The sequence below is a fragment of the Mastigoproctus giganteus genome, chromosome 7, assembly GCF_048544385.1.
Source record: "Mastigoproctus giganteus isolate SK-2022 chromosome 7, ASM4854438v1, whole genome shotgun sequence".
NCBI lineage: Eukaryota > Metazoa > Arthropoda > Arachnida > Uropygi > Thelyphonidae > Mastigoproctus > Mastigoproctus giganteus.
This window is the reverse complement of record NC_143581.1, coordinates 54,252,494-54,272,544: the sequence shown is the minus strand read 5'-3', so window position 1 is coordinate 54,272,544 and position 20,051 is coordinate 54,252,494. Positions and strand designations below refer to the sequence as shown.

The 20,051-nt window shown below is 33.0% G+C and overlaps 1 protein-coding gene across 1 annotated transcript in view; it reads left to right on the top strand.

Moving 5' to 3' along the window:
• The window catches only part of LOC150082904 (uncharacterized), a 46,977-nt gene extending 35,731 nt beyond the window's left edge, over positions 1 to 11,246 (top strand). Inside the window, exons 5-7 of the mRNA XM_090376905.1 lie at positions 82 to 162; positions 4,597 to 5,069; positions 10,335 to 11,246. Coding sequence (XP_090233031.1) covers positions 82 to 162; positions 4,597 to 5,069; positions 10,335 to 11,130 — 1,350 coding nt within the window. The 3' untranslated portion in view covers positions 11,131 to 11,246. The remainder of the gene's footprint in view (positions 1 to 81; positions 163 to 4,596; positions 5,070 to 10,334) is intronic.
• Positions 11,247 to 20,051: the final 8,805 nt, after the last annotated feature.

Below are 20,051 nucleotides of genomic sequence, written 5' to 3'. Positions count from 1 at the left end.
CAGATCAGTATAAACTAAAATTAAATGTTAGTTGTTATGGAACACGATAATAATAGCATTTTTGTTTTCTATTTGTAACAGAAAGTGGTGGAATGTGATGTATTATTAGATGATCTGAAGTCTTTCACAGTGTATAAATTTGATGGCAACAGCACAGTAGATGTAAGTTCTTTTTTATATTATTACATTTCTTATATTAATATCCTGACATATATCAGAATATGCTGAATATTCTTTGTTTTACTTAAAACAGATATTTACTTGACCACAGATTACCCTATATAGTACATAAAATAATATCTAAAGTACTGTATTTAGGAATAAAACTAATTGGTAACTTAAGCAGGTTAGACTTTCTTATCCAGTATTTGCATTATGCTATTAATGTAAGGCGCACACTGTTCATTAGGGATTGTGTTGCAGATCACTCTGGGAACAGGCAGCATTGTTGGAACACTGAGTTTCATAGAATTAATATTGTTTGTATAACATTAGGGTATCCTTTAAGAGAACAGAATGCTTGCAAAGGGGCAGTATTATGATTCATATGGTCCAAGTGTAGTTCAAAAAGAAATGCTCTTTCACCATGCAGCCAAGTAGAAATTTTAACAAAGCTTTTATGGATAGTAGTAAATGAGGTTGCACAACAGATGCACCATGAAATTCTGCTCCCAAAACTAACTAATTTGGTTGTTGGATGAAAAAGCACAGTTAATAGACTTCCCGAAAATTTGCTTTAGTGTAAACATCAATGGTGTAATCTGGGTATGGCAAATGTTGCCTCAGTATAGGATATGAATACATTTTTATAAATAAATTACACATTAACCTATTTGGCACTTTCATTTGCGTGAAATTAATGCAATACCAGTGTAATTGGAAAGTTTGTTCTGCTATCAGCACCATAAGTGTATTTTGAACAGTTTAAATCCTGCTGGTTGAAGAAAGTTTTTTGTATAATATTAATAATCATTTTTATTTATAAACTTTAATTAATTAAAATTATTATTTTACAACCTGATCAAAAAGTTAAGAATGAACCTATTTGTTAAAACTTAACACTAGTTAAACAGATGAATATGTTAGAAACAGATTTTGGATATAACTTAAGAAATTGCAAAGACTGTTTCCTGGACTATTCTAAACCACTAAACAAATATGGTGAGATTTTTTTAATTCTAAACAAAACATTACTAAATTTGGACTGCAAAATCAGAACAAATTATCACAAGTGAAAATATTAATCAGTATATTCTTGATTTATAGTGAAAACAATTAAAATGGCTTGTTTGTGTTTTTTAACAGCAGATGTTATAACCATCTATTTAATGAATAACAGAGCTTATATTTATTTTCCCTTATTTTGTAAGGTGTGTGGGAAAAGTGTTTCATTTTATATAATAGTTTAATAATCTTATGTATTATAACAGGGGGGGGGTTGACAAGGATAGATGTCCTTAATAAGTTATAGTGATGTATAAGTTGTGGATGATTAATAAAATTGTATTATTATTATTTATTTCTAAATGTAATTTAATTATATTATTATTAAATATGAAATGGCATATCATTATTTTCCACCTTTTTTATGTTAAGCATGTTGTCCCTGGATTTGATTGAGAAAAAATGGTAACTGTGCTGTAAAGGCTCCTCCCATTTCTGATGGGAAGTATCATTCAACTTAGGTCACAGTGGGAATTGAATCCAGGCTTTCCATTAACTGTAAGAGAAAAGCCATATTACCATAGAAATAATATAATTTACATACATTGTCTTGTTTTAGTATTAGTAGTGGCAAATGATGCAAGAAGCAACTTATAACTGTATATCAGACACGAGTATATATTATCCAAGTCCCCACAGTTACGAGGATTTGAAAATTAAAGAATTAAAGCCTTTTCCCTTGAGAAAATTGACCAAGCACTTGAATATTTTTTTGTGAGAACGATCTTCTTTTATAATAAAAAAATGTCTAATAAAATAATTTTCCCATTTTTCAGTTCCTTCATCCATTTTTTACTATGTACAAGTACATAATAACTATTACTATATAATATCGGTGTATTATATACACCATATAATACGGATAGATACACCATATCTACTTATGGGCGCCTCCGTAGCCAGGTGGGCAGGAGCGGCAGTGTGTAGCACACGCTTCTTAATTAGACCAGGGTTCAAGCCCATGACCACCAAATACGGAGGATGCGGAAAGGTCAGGGAATGACCACCACATATCCCCAGAGCAATATGGCCTTAGTTGCTAATGCTCCTAAAAACCATATAACAACAACAACATCTACTCACCCTTCACGAGCTGCCCATGTATTGCACTACCTTGAATAAGAAATGCTTCACTTGTGATACCAGGGCACCATTTCAAATACTAGTTGGGTTTTCATCGTACCATCCCAAGGAAAGGTAGAGAAGAAATTGGAGGAATGGAGGAAAGCGTTGGAAGAGAGAGGCATGAGGATAAGTAGAACAAAGACAGAATATATGATATTGAATGAAGAAGATGAGAGTTCTATAAAACTGCAGGAGAAAAAGCTACCGTCAGTTTTGAAATTTAAGTATCTGGGATTGAACACTGAGAGGGATGGAGGATTGAGTGCAGAAATACAGCATAGAGTGCAATGTGGATGGTTGAACTGGAGAAAGATGAGTGGGGTGCTGTGTGATAAGAAAGTAAATTGTAGAATGAAGGGAAGAGTGTATAAAACTGGTTAGACCCGCATTGATGTGCGGTGCTGAGGCATGGACGATTACAAGGGCCCAGGAGAAGAAGATGGAAGTGGCGGAGATGAGGATGCTAAGATGGATGTGTGGTGTGACGAGGAAGGACAGGATAAGAAATGACTACATCAGAGGTACAGTTAAGGTGGAGCCTCTGAGTAAAAAAATGCAGGAATCTAGGTTGAGGTGGCTTGGACATGTGGAACGAAGAAGTGAGGAGTATGTGGGAAAGAGGTGTGAAAAGTTGGAGGTGATAGGGAAGAGGGAGAGACCTAAGCTGAGATGGAAGGACAAGGTGGCAGAGGATTTAAAAGAGAGAGGATGGAGGAGAGAGGAAGCCCAGAATAGGGAGGAATGGAGGAAAAGAATTAAGGACGGAAATGCCGACCCCATATAAACGTGGGAAGAAGGTGAAGATAAAGAAGAAGATTCTCTGTGAGCAAGTAGGTGGCATATAGTCCTGCAGCAAACCAGGGGTTGGTTTGGGGAAAGTATATTTTCAGTTTTATTCATTTCAGTCATTATTATAAACATAATTTTAGCAGATACAGTTATAAATGTTGCAAGTGTCCTTAAATATAAGCACAACCTCTCTTTGTGTTTGAAGTAGTGTTTGAACACAGTTATCGTTGAAATTTCTGATTTGATATTGACTTTTATAACATTTACAATTTAGGGTGTGTGAATTTTGAATCCCTTTTGAATTGCCCTGTAGTATAATATATTTAATACGTACAAATTATAAACACATTTTAGGTGATAAGGTATATTAGGAGATGACTACATCGTTCATAAGTTAGAGTTCATCTTTTATGCTGATATTATAATGACCTGCATGCAATCTTCAATCAGAGGTTTTATTCAGTCTGCATCTTGGCTCTGGGCTAATGAATATTATTAATATCTGTGCTAATCAATATTATGATAATTTTATACCTTAAGCTCAGTCAAATGATTTAGTTAGTTAAGGGGGAAAACTATTTAGAATACTTCAAAAAGTTTCCAAGTGTTGTGAAGGCAATAGAGATCCTTAATCCATATAAATGGGATAAATTTTTGCTTTTGCATGCTATTACCAGTATTGCTTTTGTTGATGTTGAACCCTGCGAATTTTCCACTTTGTGCACTCAGAAGCTGTAGCCCTTCAGATGTAAATCCACATCCATAGTGAGCAACTGTGAATTTTTTTCCTAAGTAGTTGTACTCTCTGTAAACCTGTTTTTCCCTCTGCATGTGCCGTGCCATTGGTTTGCTTTATGCATTATTAGTACTGAAGTGTTATGAAGGCAATAGGATTTATTGCAGCTTGTAATAATTAATGTTAGTAGTTGCATAATCTTTTTGGGTATACATGGTTACATATAGCAGTTAAGTCAATTTCTATTTCTATCAGTACTACCCTGATTGTCTTGAAAATATGATTTCTGATAATACTGTTTTGAAAAAAAAAATAAAATAAAATAATTTTTTCATAATCTCAATGACAGCATAGTGTGTAAAGTGAGTAAATAAATAAAATAAAGTGAATAAAAAAACAAAATATAAATATGTGGTGTAATAAATTTTATATTAGAAACTTGGATAGGATTTTCCATGGTAATATTGCATGCATAATTAGCAGATTTTTAAAATAAATTTGATAAGCTCAATTTGTTAGACTGTTTATTTTTCAATGTTTATAATATTAGAGATTGGAGTATTTGTCACATTTCCAAATATCTATATTTAGTCAAACAAAATTATTCAATTCTAAGGATATTTGTTTAACATCAAAATTTACTTTTAAAGCTTTTAACATAAAGATAAATGTGAAAATAAACTCAGTGTGCTAACATTAATGTATCTTCTCTATTTCAATAGAACATGGATAAAGCTCTTTCTGAATCCTATGATGCGGTCATGAAGTCTTTAAAATTGTTACCATCAAACTCTGCAAGTCATACTCTAAAGGTTCATTTAGCAATATCTTTAGGAGGGAAGGATGCAACTCAGGAAAAAAAAAATATATCAGAAAACAGTACGGAAGTAGAAGAAATGTCTAATCCAGATAAAGTATCTAGTGATTCCGCTTTATCTGCATCATGCAGTCAAAGGATTGCCACACCTTGCATGGAGGAACCATCAACAGAAAAAACAACCATTCCACTAAAGCATGATGTCTGTAGTTTTTCACCAACTTCAAAGCATATGTTACATTCACCTTCTAAAACAAAGGCTTCATGTTCACCAAATTCACAGCAAAGGAAACACAATAAGTCTTCTAAGAGGGAATTACTGGGATGGCTGACTAGCAATAATCAGAAAACCAGCCATAATTATCATAAGGACACAAAGTAAGTTTATTCAATATTTAACAGATGGAAAAAAGGCGATTAGTGTTACTTGAAAGTCTATGCTGCTGCTGCTGCTGCATAACTTCATTATTTGTATTTATTATTTATTCAGACTATTTAGGTTTTTGATTGTTTTTCTGTTTCTACTGGTGGTGGGCTCAATACTTTTCCAAATTGTTTTTTTTTAATGGTAATCTTGAACATTAAAGCTACTGTGTGTATATATTACTAGTACTGTAGTACCTACCTTTTACCCCATCAACAGTACTCTAGTATTATGATCATATTGAGAAAGCCAGAAGAAACTTGTGCTTGAATTTCTGTACACTGCTATTTTAAGAGAATATACTGTATGTGAATGAAGACTGGATGTGAGGCGCCTCCGTAGCCAGGTGGGAAGGAGCAGCAGTGCGTAGCACATGCTTCTTGATTAAACCGGGGTTCGAGCCCGTCACCACCAAATACGGAGAATGCGGAAAAGGTCTGGGAATGACCCCCGCATATCCCGGAGCAATATGGCCTTAGTTGCTAATGCTCCTAAAAACCAAATCACACAGACTGGATGTGAGGAGAATAAATAAAGGGTATGAAAAATAAGAAAGTTATAGTTGACTGTGAACAAATATTGGCTGATACTGCTAAGAGTTTAGACTGTTTTGGAAGTATCAGCCAATGTTTGTTCACAGTCAACTATAACTTTCATGGTAAGGCAATTTGAGATCTGCATTAAGGCTGGAGCTGGAATAATAGATGCCAATTCAGAACATGGAGATGAGACATGTATCACTTTTGGATTGAGTTCAGAGGGAGGTTGACAGGGAGGGGGTTAGCTACTTATCTAGAGGTGGAACTATTCCATGATAAGGCAATTTTGAGATCTGCATTAAATTAGATTAAATTAGATCTGCATTAAATTGAGATCTGAGAAGAAAAACGTTTTGAATGCAGAAGTAACATGTGGATTATACTAAATTGTGTTTTTGTTTCCTGACTCATTTACTCATCAATTAAGTAGTTTATAGCATAATTCACATAAATGGTACACGTTCCACCCTACTCTGTTTCTCTCATCTTCTGTCATCTTCTATTTTTACTCTTAATTTTGGCTGGTCTCTTTGCCAGGAAATTGGTACTTTTGTTAAAAAGTTCTGACTTTTGAGCTGTGTGTTTTTATATAAATTTAAGTGTAGAGTAAGTTTACTATGTATATTTGATATTTGTAGGCAGCTAAATTGTATGTGCAAGTGCAAGAAAGGCATAAAATCCTTTGGAATATTAGACTTATTTTTATTTATATATAACTTAGATGTAAATATTTTTATATTTACATCTAAGTAAATATATATATCTATATATTTATTTAGAACCAGTAAACAAAGAATTTTGCCAATACTCCTATGGTGAGAAATGTTCAGTTTAACTCCTTTTTAAATTTTTTTGATATTCATTTTGTTGAATGTGAGACCTTAAGGTTAGTGGTGTCCACTGAGAGAATGTCACTGACTTCCAGTGGCCAGTTTTGCAAAGCTTATACATCTGCATAGCTGCCACTTTTGACTTTCATAAAGGCAGAGATTAGTAACTGTCTGCAGGAGGAAAATGGGAGTTTTTTTGGCTAAAAGCAGTAACATTTTTGCAAAAAAAGTAGAAATAAAAAGAAAAATCTGCCCTCTGCTGGTTGAAATCTATCCGTGCTAGTAGAAATTATTTCGTTGATAACACACACCCACACATTTTATGTTATTGGATGTAAATTGAAGCTTATCTCCATTTGATGCTACAAAGTAACAAAACTTAATTCGAATAAAGTGTTATCAACATTCAATACTGGAATTCTTTTAAGAAAGGCATAATTGTTATAATAAGCTTATTTTAACAAATTGTGTTAAAACTTAACAGATTAAAGCTAAGCAAGGGTGATGCCTTCTGAGGAACAGAGGAACAAAACTGAGGAACAGAGCTGTGTAAAATTTCAACTTCACTTTCCATTACAGTCAAAAAAGCTTTGTTTTTTCTAATAGGTACACTTTTGCACAAGTTATGCAATTAATGCATTTCTGAAAATCACTGCTGTGATTCTATATCAGATTATGGAATCTCCCCCACCCTCTAAAAGGCTGCTGTTGGAGGGGAGGGTCAGGTCAGGCTTAAGATCTCAAAAAAGTGTTTTTTTTTTTTTGCATGGTAGTCACACAGGAGTTTTTTTTTTTTTATTATTATTGTAAGCTTTTAAGAAAAGCTGAAATATTGGTATAGTCCATGGACAATTCAAAAAAACCAAAATGTTTTTTTCAAGAAATTAAAAAGAACATCTCCACCTTTCAGGTGTTGCACCACTGTTTGTATTATCACACAATCAGACCATAGGGAGTCTTGGTTTGGAGTGGCAAATGGCCACAGGCAAACCTGTATATGTTTCTATAACACCTAGGAGAAATCTATGGCACTTAAGAACTGCAAGGCACACTGAACCTGCACTGTGGTTTAAGGGAAATTGGTGGTGGAAGGGGAGTGTTTTTCATGGTATGGTGCATGGAACCATGAATACAGTTTCCTAGATTAATGTTGTGGAGGATTTTGCGTGCCTTACATTATGGAAATTGCCCTTGCACCTTTCATTCCAGTATGACAACACTTCATGTCCAAAATGAACCACCTGTTTCTCAGTACATTATTTCAAAATTTCCTGAGATAAGTGTTGCTAAACTCCATGATGGGGTTTTGATGGACCAGAAATTAGAGAACTGCTTTATGATGATGATTTCATATCTGTATGTAAGAAAGAAGTTGAGGCTTGGTTGGCATTCAAGAATGGTGTCAAAGTTTTTAGACATTTATAAATCAAAAGAATTTATGACATTTCCAATAGTAGTATGCTTGCTACTGTCTAAAGGGCAATGGTGAGCTCCAATAGGGGTCCAGTGGCTAAATGAACAACAGTACATGACACTACACTATACAATATCCATACACTTTTAAATCTCTGGCCTTTGCAGCATACTGTAACACATGACAAGGTATATTACGCAGAGATGGGAGAACCCCTAGTGTCATTAGGCCCTAAACACACTTTAAACTTTGCAGTCCAAAAACTATGTTGCAACATGTGTTTGTGAAGGTTAATTTTTTGCACATCCACCTTGAATACTTTCCACAAAACCTTGTTGCAGTGAGTGAAGAGCAGGATGAAAGATTTTACCGAAATATGTAAGGACTGTAAAATACAGATATGGTAAATGGAATGAAGCAGTAATGGCAGACTTCTGTCAGTGTTTGAATTCATATAAAGCACAAAAGAAGTTTCAAAAAAGCTCATTCATCCATGTGATAAAATAAAATAAAAATAACACTGTCAAACTGCTAAATAAAGTATTGATTTCCTGAGATTGTTAAGTACCCACGTACCTTATTATTTATTTTTAAAACTTTGTAAAAACTGTCTACTAAATGTTCAAATTCTACAGGTAGTACATTTTTCAAACTGACGTGATAGAGAAATCAATTATAGATTTGGAATTAACACCATAAAAATTATATGGTTTACTTGGATTTAAAAAAAAAAAAAAAACAGAAAATTTTTAATGTAATATATAATAGAGCAGGAGTGGCCTACTTAATTTGTGATGTGATCTACTTTTTTCCTTCAAAATGTGGCGCAATCTACCATCTCAAAAATTACATTGCATGAGGTGCACAAATCGAGGGATGACTGTCTAATTCGTCGTGATCGACCGAAATTAAATCCGCGATCGACTCATTGGCCACCCCTGTAATGGAGAATCCAAATAGAATTCAAGAAACTATTACTAATACTTTATCTCTCTCTCTCTCTCTATACATTAAAAAAAATTTCCTACTAGTGATATTTATTCGAGCCAATGGGAGAAGAGGGCGAGGCAATTACGTCACTACAAATGCAATTAATTATTGACAACTGCCTCCATAACATTAACCAACTTGTGTATGTGATTCACTGTCTAACATTTGATGTTCCATTGTAATGTTTTTTGTATATTAATGATTATTCTATATCTGTAAATACAGTAATTTAGTATTTTGTAAATATTTTAAATATTTGTGTAGTTTGTAAATATTTCAGTGAAATATTGTAGTCCTGCTCTTTGGGATGCAACAATATTCCTGGTGTTATTGTGGGAACCCGAAGTAAAAGATCTCTTCCTAAGTGACCTATGTAAACGCAGGTAAATAATTACATAGTGATATTTATTCAACCTCGAAAATACCACGCACTACAAATGCACAGGTAAACAATTACATAGGTCATTTCCGGATTAGATGTCGATGACAGTGACATAGTGTTTTTTCGTCTGGCGGCACCAGGGGTCTCCCCCAACTCTGAATTTTTACTCTGTGTAGAATATAATACTCTGCATAAGGCCAGGGTTTGTGTTTGTGTGTTTTGTTGAAGTATTAGTGTGGGTTGAGTTGTTTCTATGGCCACTTAGCCTGGCAGCCTGTGGAGAGCCACTAACATCCCCAATTTCCATCACTGTCCTGGGAAGGCAGGCCAGGACACATTAGGAATGAAGAAAGCTCTGGCGGGGTGAATTCTGGTGTAGCTTAGGCATCCAAGGAGAGCCCAAAAAAAAAAAAAATAAATAAATAAATAAATTACTGGAAAGGAGATAATGGGGAGATAGGAAGGGGGGTAAAAGGAGCAGGAACAGAGGGGGGGGGCAATAAATTTTTTCTATAAAATTCTTTATGGTGTTGTATATGTCATAAAACACTGTTGCTGTGGGAACTTAACACCAAGTTTCAGTTTCTTTTTTCATGATTTTTGGCTGTATGGTTTGATGGGAAATGTTCTTTATATTCAAGGTTTCCCATTTTAAACTTCCATTACCCCCCCCCCACACCACAATTAGTGAAGAAAAAGTACCAGGCACCTGCTATGGTTATTGTTTCTGTGCATGTTCATTAAACAGTTAAGGGTTGTGGACTGATTTTTTTAGTATAACAGTTGAACCATATTGACAGTTATTTGTTAGTGTAAAAGTAAATGCAAAAATAGTTTAAATTAAGTTTGGATTACTGATGTAATGTTTACATGAGTGTTTCTTATACAGGCTGGTAAAGGGAAGGGTTTATTTCCACTTTTGATAATGGTATGCTATAGAAATAAGGTAGTTTAAACTGCCTTCTTTCTAAGTAGCCAACCAGTTAATTCATTATTTAATTTTTTTTAAAAGTTATATAGATGTAGCAAAGTCATTTTTCTTATCAGACGTTTTCTTTTTTTAGATGTTGCTCTCAGGAATTCAATGTAGATGAAGTTTGCTGTCATCAACGATCTGATCGCAATGCTGAAGATGTTGTAGTAACCGAAGAGTATGGAATTTTAAAACACACTCATGGAAGTAGTTGCTGTGACCTCTGTCAGTTAGATCCTATGTACTTTTCCTCATGTGCCCAGGGAAAGGCATCATTGTGTCCCAAGTCTCTTCACTGTGTTGATTACCACCACTGTAAAAAGGGTGGACATGGTTCTAATAGAAAAGTTCAGAATATGGATCATTTAAAGTCTTTTCAGAAAGTTAACTCTTTAGAATCGAGGAACTATTTAAGTGATGCATTACGGGAGAAACTTGATTGGGGATGGATTCAAAATAATCATAGCCGTCGACATCATCATAAACGTTCAAAGTCATATGATCTTTATAATAATCTGGAAAGTTCTCCTTTGCGTGTTCCATTACAGTCTAGACATGGGCAAAATATTTTATCTCACACTAAATTGGCAGATTTGAGGAACCGTTCATCACTAAGTAATCCTGCTTCACCAGCCCACCACCACAAATACTGTCATAAAGAATACATAAAAGACTGTAGAAAGGGAACACAGCAAATTCCTATTTGGACAGAAAAAAGAACTCATAAGGTAGGTAACCTTGATGAGAAAATTCCTCATTTTGATTCAGAGAGAAATGCCAATAGAAGACCAGAAACATCGACAAAGAAGGACTGTCATCACCATCATCACCACCATCATCATCATCATGAACACATCCATCACCATTATCATTATTTGGATTCCTAGTATCATTTTGATTTTGTCTTCTTTTAAAATAAATGGGGGACCAAATCTCAAGTTTGATACATTAAATTTATATACACACATGTATTTTATGTAAAATGATATCCCTTATGGTGTACAGTGTATAAATATAATAAACATTAAATTGCAGCATCGTATCACTTGTAAAAAAGAAAGAAAAAGGGGGAAAAAAAGAAGAAAGGTATTTATTTTATTGTAAATGTCAAGTACAAATATAGTTACTCAGTTAATATAGATTGAAATTTATTTATTTTAATGGAATTAAAGACAAAATTATTTTCTAAACTGGAAGAATAATACGGGGACCCTCTAGTATAAAGAATTTTTCTTCTCTCATGTGGTCCATTTGTTTAATTTAACAAATATAAATTAAATTATGTATGATAATGAATAATTATTAAGAAATATGTAAGGACACTTCCAATTTTCTACTAGCTCATTAAGTAGAAAATTTGTATAATCAGGTTTGCGAGTTGTTAAAGGAAAAAAAAAGGGATAGGAAAAAACTAAAGTATTTGGAAACAGAATATACAATTAAATTTAATGTGATATTTTTTATAAGAATGAAGCAGGTATCAACAGACTAAAATAAAGAAGCAGAGATTTGATTTTCAACTATCCTGATAATTACCTATTTAATATATTTTTAAAAAAAATAAGTTTTTTTAAAGAATTTGTGAGCTATCATTTTTATTAAAGGAACCCAAAACAACAAATGAAATTTAGGCTATTAAAATAAATATAACTTGTGTTTATAATAACATTAATACCAGTATATTGAATTTATTATTATATCTTTTCATATTAAAATGTAGTTTTGTGAAACAGCACGAGATGTCTAAATGATATTGCACTATAATAACAAAGTCTTCATATATAGGTAGTGTTGAAAATATAAAAACATAGCAACTTTTTAACAGTATCATCCATTTTCAAAGTTTCTTTCATTCTTTATATTATGCAAGCTAATTGGTGGCTTGGAAAATTAATGTAAAAATAAAGCAGCTTAACCTATCTATAGCCATGTTTGAGATGTGCCATAAAGTACTTTTCTCAGATTCATTTCACTTTTAAACGTTTGTTTCACCTGATTGCAAAAGCATTGCAAATCTTAGATTATACAGAGTGGTAAAAAGAAAAAAAATCTATAATTTCTGTTATTTTTTATTATTAATATTATTATTATTATATATATATAATTTTTTTTTTTTTTTTTTTTTTTTTTGCCACCCTGTACAATAATCTGATTATACTGGACTCCATTTTAGAATTCATCAGCAATTGCTACTTTTGTATATACAGTTTTGATATATATTACCATGTGCATATATGCTGTACATATCACTCTAATTTTCTGCCATATTAGTTTATTACTTATAAGGTATGTTATATGTAAAGTTATCAGTAAAGAAAAGATATTTGATCTTGTGAGATGTTCAGGTGGGCCACTCATTTACAGTGGTTGCATGTTTAAACCTCAAAGCTGGTGTAATGTTTTTACTGTAACATAACCGGTCGCATTCGTAATATGCCTAGCTTATTTTTGTATTATTTAAACAAATATTTTTCAATAGTTACACTTCATGCTATCAAATTTTAAACATACTCTGTTAAAACTTTCTTGCCATATATATTTAGTGAAAGCTCCATCTTTAAATACTTTTACTTTTTTTTTAATATGGTAAAAAAAAAAAATCTAAAACTTTTTGAGTAAATTAATTCATCCTACTAAACTTATTGGTACTTTGTTAACTCTTTGCATGGAGTGTTATATCTTGGGAAATTTTTTTTTATTGCATAATGTATAAATCATTTAGTGATAATGCATTATACTTTTTATTAATTTTTTATTATGTCATGTTTAATGTTACAAGTATACATATCTTGTATAAATTGTTTCTAGTGTAATTTCCAAATTGTTTTCTTGAAAAGTAATTGCAGTGAATTTTAACTTGAATACATTCCTATTAGAATGGTTTGGTTGCACAGTATAAAGATAATTCATAGTTTTTGTAGTAGTGCAGTGTTTTAAGAAGAATTCTTGAAAAGTTAGCACCTCTGTAGAGATACATGTACTTATATATCCTGTTCAAAGCAATTGTTTTGATAATGAACATAATTTTTTAAGTATTGTGATTTCCTGTTAATGTGAAAACCTTCACTGTACAGAATTACCACTTGTTAATAAAATTTTAAAGTCTCTGCTGGATATCTGAATTTTGATATAGAAATATATTTCCATTAAAAATAAACAAATAGAAAAATAATAAATAAAGGGCATATTTAATTTTGTAAATAAGCCCTTTAACTTTGTATTATGCTACATGAGTTTAGAAAAACATTGAATTGTGCCAGTTTCTTTGTTACCATCTTCAGAGACCAAAATAATATTCAATGAGGGGGGGCGGGAACATGACTGGGATGGAAAACACATAAAAATGGATGCAAAATTACTCACAAACGGCAAGAGGAGTTTCCTGCCATCCTTATCTGCTATGGGAAGACCGAGGTCTCACCAAGAAACTGAACTGTCAAATTGTTTTTATCATACCCAAAAAAAACTTGACATTTTGCAAGCAGTTTTTCTCTAGAAGTTTATTAAGAATCATTTATTATCCGCCAATTTCCTGAATGAGTTAACAGAATAAGAGTACATTAATGGTAAATCCAAGCATAGATAAATGGCTAATGTGCTGGTAACATTTTATTTTGCATAGCCATCAGCATCAGCAATGTGATTATCATATTCCTGTTTAATAATTTCAGTCAGCCCAATGTAACTTAAGAAGTTTGCAACTGGGAAATGCACATGGGCTGCCTGACAAAGCACACTACTCTCATTTATTTCTGCTTATGTTTTATTACATTTACAAAAGCAGTATGAAAAACAAGCACAAAAATAATGGATAAATTCAAGAAAAAGATAACTCTTAAGTAACGTCATATTGTCTGTCACTGATACTACAAGTACGAAATACAGTTACTGAATATTTTATAAAGCCCTGATCTGCATACCTGATTCAAACTTGTATATGCTATAGTATAGTGGGTGTCCTAAATGCAAAGTATGTCAGTAATTCCTTAATTATTTGGTAGCCTCAATTATTTTGAAGATGAGATCTCTATCTAGAGGAAAACATTTATCTTGTGATTAATCCACATTGTCATCCAATAGACTCCTGGAGTGGTGTTGCCATTTGTCACGTGTTTGTAAAGCATTAGTATTACCCATATAGTGCATAATGGGAAGGAACAGGCCTTTGCTGTACTAGCCAAAAAATAATTTAAACTGCAAAAATAAATAATAAACATTTGAATAAAAAGAAAACAGCCTATGTGTTTCCCTCGTGTAGGTAACTATCTAGATGAATGTGAATATGACCTGAATTTCCCCAAGCTGTTATACTTAACTACACACAGAATAACTTATTCTGGTAATTGAAACTTGCCGGCTAAAAGAACTTCCTACAATTCAGTATAAACCTCTTTCCTTGTAATCTGAATTTATGTCCTCTAGTTCTGGAATCATTTATAACATGAAAATTGTCTTAATTCAATTTGCTATGCCTTCTCAGAGCATTATCGACTTTGATCAGGTTCCCTCTAAAGTGCCTGGCTGACAAGCTCTGCAGCCCACATATTCAGTCTTTCCTTTTGCAGATCTTACCACTTTGTGAGAGGTCTGAGTTCAGATTATGTTGGCTTGAATTTCTTAAGGTCTTTTCATTGGGGGTTGTAGTTAGTATTATTAGCATGTTTATATATTCACTTTATTATCCAAAAAAACCCAGCTACTCCAGTACATAGAGGGGTTTACATTTAAAAAAATAAATAAATAAAAGCCTGTCATTAAGCAGAAACTTCCAAGGATCTTCAAGGTCTTAAACAATCCATATGACCAAAACAGGAAAGCAAATATCAATCAATAGGACTGTGCAAATAGCTGGACTAACATCTGTTCATTCAAGGACACATGACTGCATACCAAAAATTTGGAACACTGCTCTGATTGGAAACCAACTTGAAGAAATGGTTTGCACATTTCTTGTTTCATCAATCCCAACCAATATACAGATTACAGATCTGACAACTTAGAAATCCTACAAAGTCTACACAGAAAGAACGTAATAGTTACCTAAGAGTGTCATTCTGGAAGGTATAACATGCAACTTTAACTGCTGAGAATTAGTGTGAGGTGTGATGTTACAGCAGATGACCAAATTATTGGCCCATATAATTCGTGAGCAGCTTCGATCAGTTAATTCTGTTGCATCCAAATTGATGATCCATTAGGTCGTTAAGATTTTTACTCATCTGGCTGAAGTGATCCTTAAAATTTTGGGTCCAGTGTAATCCCTAAAAACTTAATCAGGAAGCAAGTTTGATACATTAAATTTATATACACACATGTATTTTATGTAAAATGATATCCCTTATGGTGTACAGTGTATAAATATAATAAACATTAAATTGCAGCATCATATCACTAAAAAAAAGAAAAAAGAAAGAAAAAGGGGAAAAAAAAGAAGAAAGGTATTTATTTTATTGTAAATGTCAGGTACAAATATAGTTACTCAGTTAATATAGATTGAAATTTATTTATTTTAATGGAATTAAACTTCCATTATGAATTTCTGATTACGAATATGCAGTTGTTCATAAGCTGAAATTCATGTGCTTTGTTTTCTCTGAATTAATCTTGAGATTAATTCAGAGATCCACAAAAGAAATCCTTTGAGAACATTCAGAAGCACTTATGAGCCAATGTATTAAATCTACACAATTTAAAATTTCAGATATATAAAGCTGGAATGTCAATACAAGGTCATAAGCAAATTTAAAAAAATATATATTATAAAAGTTTTCAATAAATAAAGCTACAATAAAAAAAGCTGAATGGATACTGCATTAGGGAATGAACCCACAAAAATAGGACGAAGTGCTCTTCATCTTCATTCAAAAATTATAAGAAATTACGGTCTATTGTTTATATCATAATTCTTTCCAATTATGGTATAAGCAATAGACCATAATTGGGAAGAATGTCTTTCGTATACTGACAAATCCAGGCTTATAATTCTGAAACAAAAATACTAAAAATAGGAAAGATGGTTTACAGAGTGAATCAAATATGGAGGTTACATCAAAGAAAATGGCATTCAAGTCAACCTCTGCATTCCAAGCTAAATAAACTCTTTGGTTAACTGCTGGAGACATAGTTGATCACCTGCTAATGCATTAATTGAACAGTGTTTAGATTTAATGAGAATCTTTTCTAAGACTTATACAAAGGAAACAAGCAGAAATGAAGAAAATTTCTGCACCAGCCAAAATATTTTTTATTTGGTAGCCTAGGATTACTTGCGTATGCTAATACCAGCATTTGTATTAGCCATATAGTAGAAGAAAGCACAGGCTTTTGCTACACCAGCCACATCCAGCTAATTGAATTCCCCCAAACTGTCAGACTCAAGTACCCACAAAAGTAACTTATTCCAGTAACTAACAATTTGCTGGTGGTCATAGGAGAAAAGATTGAATAAGTGGACTCCAGAGCTAACTAGGTGTCTTAACACGTGAGGTGTAAAAGATTCTGACAGGAGAAAGTAAAATGAATTAGGGTGAAATATTCGCTGTTATAAAAGATTCCAGAACTAAGGAACCACAAATTCAAATTATGGGGAAGAGGTTTAAACTGGATTGCAGGAAGCTTTCTTTTAGCCAGTGAGTTATAAGTTGCCTCCCTATAAGTCTACATGTTGAGGCTTACAGCTGAGGGAAATTCAAGGTGTGTCAAGATAAGATACCTATATGAAGAGGGAGACAAATGGGTAGTTTATTATTTTTTAATTAATTAAAAATACACTTAAAAATATAAAATAAATATATATCAAGCAAAAAAGTAATTGAAAATAATAAAAAATCAATAGCGCCTGCTGTGTGCCTTCATGGAACAAGCAAATACATTGGCTGTGTTAGGAAGGCATAATTCAAATAGCAGAAGACTACTATAGAGAATTATACAAGGAGCGAGGGAATGATGCCAGCAGTGGGGAACATGGATTGCAAAGTAGCAACACATACGACATACCCGATATTCTTCCTGATGAGGTAGAACATGCATTGAAGTAAATGAAGAATTGGAAAGCCCCGGGGGAAGATGAAGTTACTGTAGAGTTGTTAAAATTGGGAGGAAGAGACATAACACAAAAACTGGCAAGGCTCTTCACAAAGTGCATTAGAAAAGGTGTTATGCCTAAGCAGTGGAATAATGCAATCAGTGTTTTGCTGCATAAGAAAGGAGATAAATTGGAAATTATAGACAATTAGCTTGTTATCCCATATCTACAAGTTGTTCACAAGGGTCATTACTAACAGATTAGAAAGAATACTTGATGAGAATCAACCGAAAGAGCAAGCTGGCTTTAGGACAGGATTCTCAAATATGGATCACCTTCAAGTAATATCACAGCTAATGGAGAAAGCAAATGAATATAAAACACCATTATGCCTGGCATTTGTGGATTATGAAAAGGCATTTGACTCCATACAGCATAAGGCAATGTTTCGGGCACTGGAAAGACAAGGCATAGATACTCCATATATTATGATTTTGAAGAAAATATATGAGAGTGCTACATCCTTTATTAGACTAGACAAAGACAGTAGCAAATTTAAAATCGAGAAAGGAGTTCGACAAGGAGACACAATATCTCCAAAGCTGTTTACTGCTGCCCTTGAGGAAGCTTTCAGAAGATTAGACTGGTCGCAGAAAGGAGTCAATGTGAACGGAGAGTACCTAAACCATTTACGATTTGCAGATGACATTATGGTCATAAGCCACGATCCCAAAGAATTAGAGGAAAATCTTAATCAGTTATGCACAGTTAGTAAGGATTTTGGACTAAAGATGAATATGGCTAAAACAAAAGTAATGATGAACAAGTATGCCACGGAAAGGGAAATAATGATTGAAGGAGCAGTAATTGAAAAGGTGGAGTCATATACTTATCTGGGAAAAGTTATTAGCTGTAATAATGATAAATGGCTGGAAGTCATTAGAAGAATAAATTTTGGATGGATAGCATTCAGGAATTATAGTCACATACTGAAGAGCAATATCCCAGTTTGTCTGAAACGTAAAATAATGAATCAATGTATACTCCCCACCATGACTTATGGAAGTGAAACTTGGGCACTCACCAAAAGAATGGAAGAGAAGCTAAGAACTACACAGTGAAGAATGGAACGAATTATATTGGGAATCAGACTGTTAGATAAGAAGAGAAACACATGGATTAGGCAGCAAACTCAAGTAAAGGACATTCTTATCAAAACTAAAGAACTAAAATGGTCTTGGGCAGGACACATAGCTCGAAGACATGATGACAGATGGACTAAGAAAATAACAGAATGGTACCCAAGAGGAGCTAGAAGAAAACCTGGAAGACAAAGGCAGAGATGGATAGACGAAATTCATGAGTTTTTGAGTAGTAAATGGATGGCCAGTGCTCAAAACAGAAGGAACTGGAAAGTTGCTGGAGAGGCCTTCATCCTGCAGTGGATTGAAAATGGATGATGATGATAATAAAAACAGGTATGCTTACATGTACACTAATGTTAGGAGCATAGTACAGACACTCCTCTACTTAAGTTCATACGAATTACGTACAAAGCACAAAGCTGTTGCTAATGTTCAGTTATAAGAACCAATTTTGAACACCATGATATTTTTCTAAAGCATATTTCTGGAGGTCAATACCATAAAATAATAAAAACAATTAGCAGTTTCTGGTTAATTGGGCTTTTCTGTTAGTGCAATGTAATTATAAACAGGTAGTAAACTTGATCTTATTGCATTTTCAATGATACCGAAAGCTGGAATTCTGTGGAATTTTACATTATTATGGTGAAATGTCCCCCTTCACTAAAATCTTCAATCATATAAAAAACAAATTTTCAGAATCTTCTCTTCATTCCTATTTTTTTGAGCTTCGTAAAGTTGTTACCCGTATCTCACTTGCGCATATTGTGTTAGTTGCAATTTGTGCATGCCGTATTCTTTGTTATTGATTTCTTTTTTTCTTACTGTTTTAAATTTTACAACCAAAAAAAAAAAAAAAAATGTCAGTGAACAAAAATATCAATCAGTTAAACTATTAATTAAGCTAGTACATAAGCATAAATTCATTTTTATTTTGCTAGCCTGTGAGAATGAGAAATATTCTGATTTTCACGCGTCATTTAATTTTGTTAATTGGAGGAAGTAAAATGTAAATTTGTGTTCTATATCTTTAATTTTATAGTATATGGATAATACTTTTCCTATTTTCTCTTATTAGAATTCAGTTCGCAAATGTGATCACAATGACCAGTGCTTACTACATATCGTATGGTAAATGGTATTTTATTTTGGAGAGTCCATCGTAAAGTGATTTAATCGTACATTAAATTAAATTACATATTGTATTTAGATTAAATTAGTTTTGAATAAATACTGTACTATACATTATTATTCATTGTGTTTTTTCAGCCTCATTTAACTTGATTAGAAATCGTAAAATGCTGTACATGATGAAGTTTGTTGGGGGTTATAATCTCGGTGCGTTGTACTGTACTAGAAAACGAAATGCACAAGGCATAATTTCTTATGGGTTTAGGTAATTAACTATATAATATCGGTGTAACTAGCTTCGAAACAATCATCTGGGTGGTGGTATCCATTGAAAATAAATAACAGTTGCTTCTCTACTAGAGAAGTGTTATTTATTCGAAGTAGGGCAATACCATCTATCTCGTGAAGGCACCCACAATATGAGATACAATTAAAATGATGCCTTTACACTACATATGTAGTTCAAATTTATGGGTATCTACACTGGTGTATCTACACTAATATTATA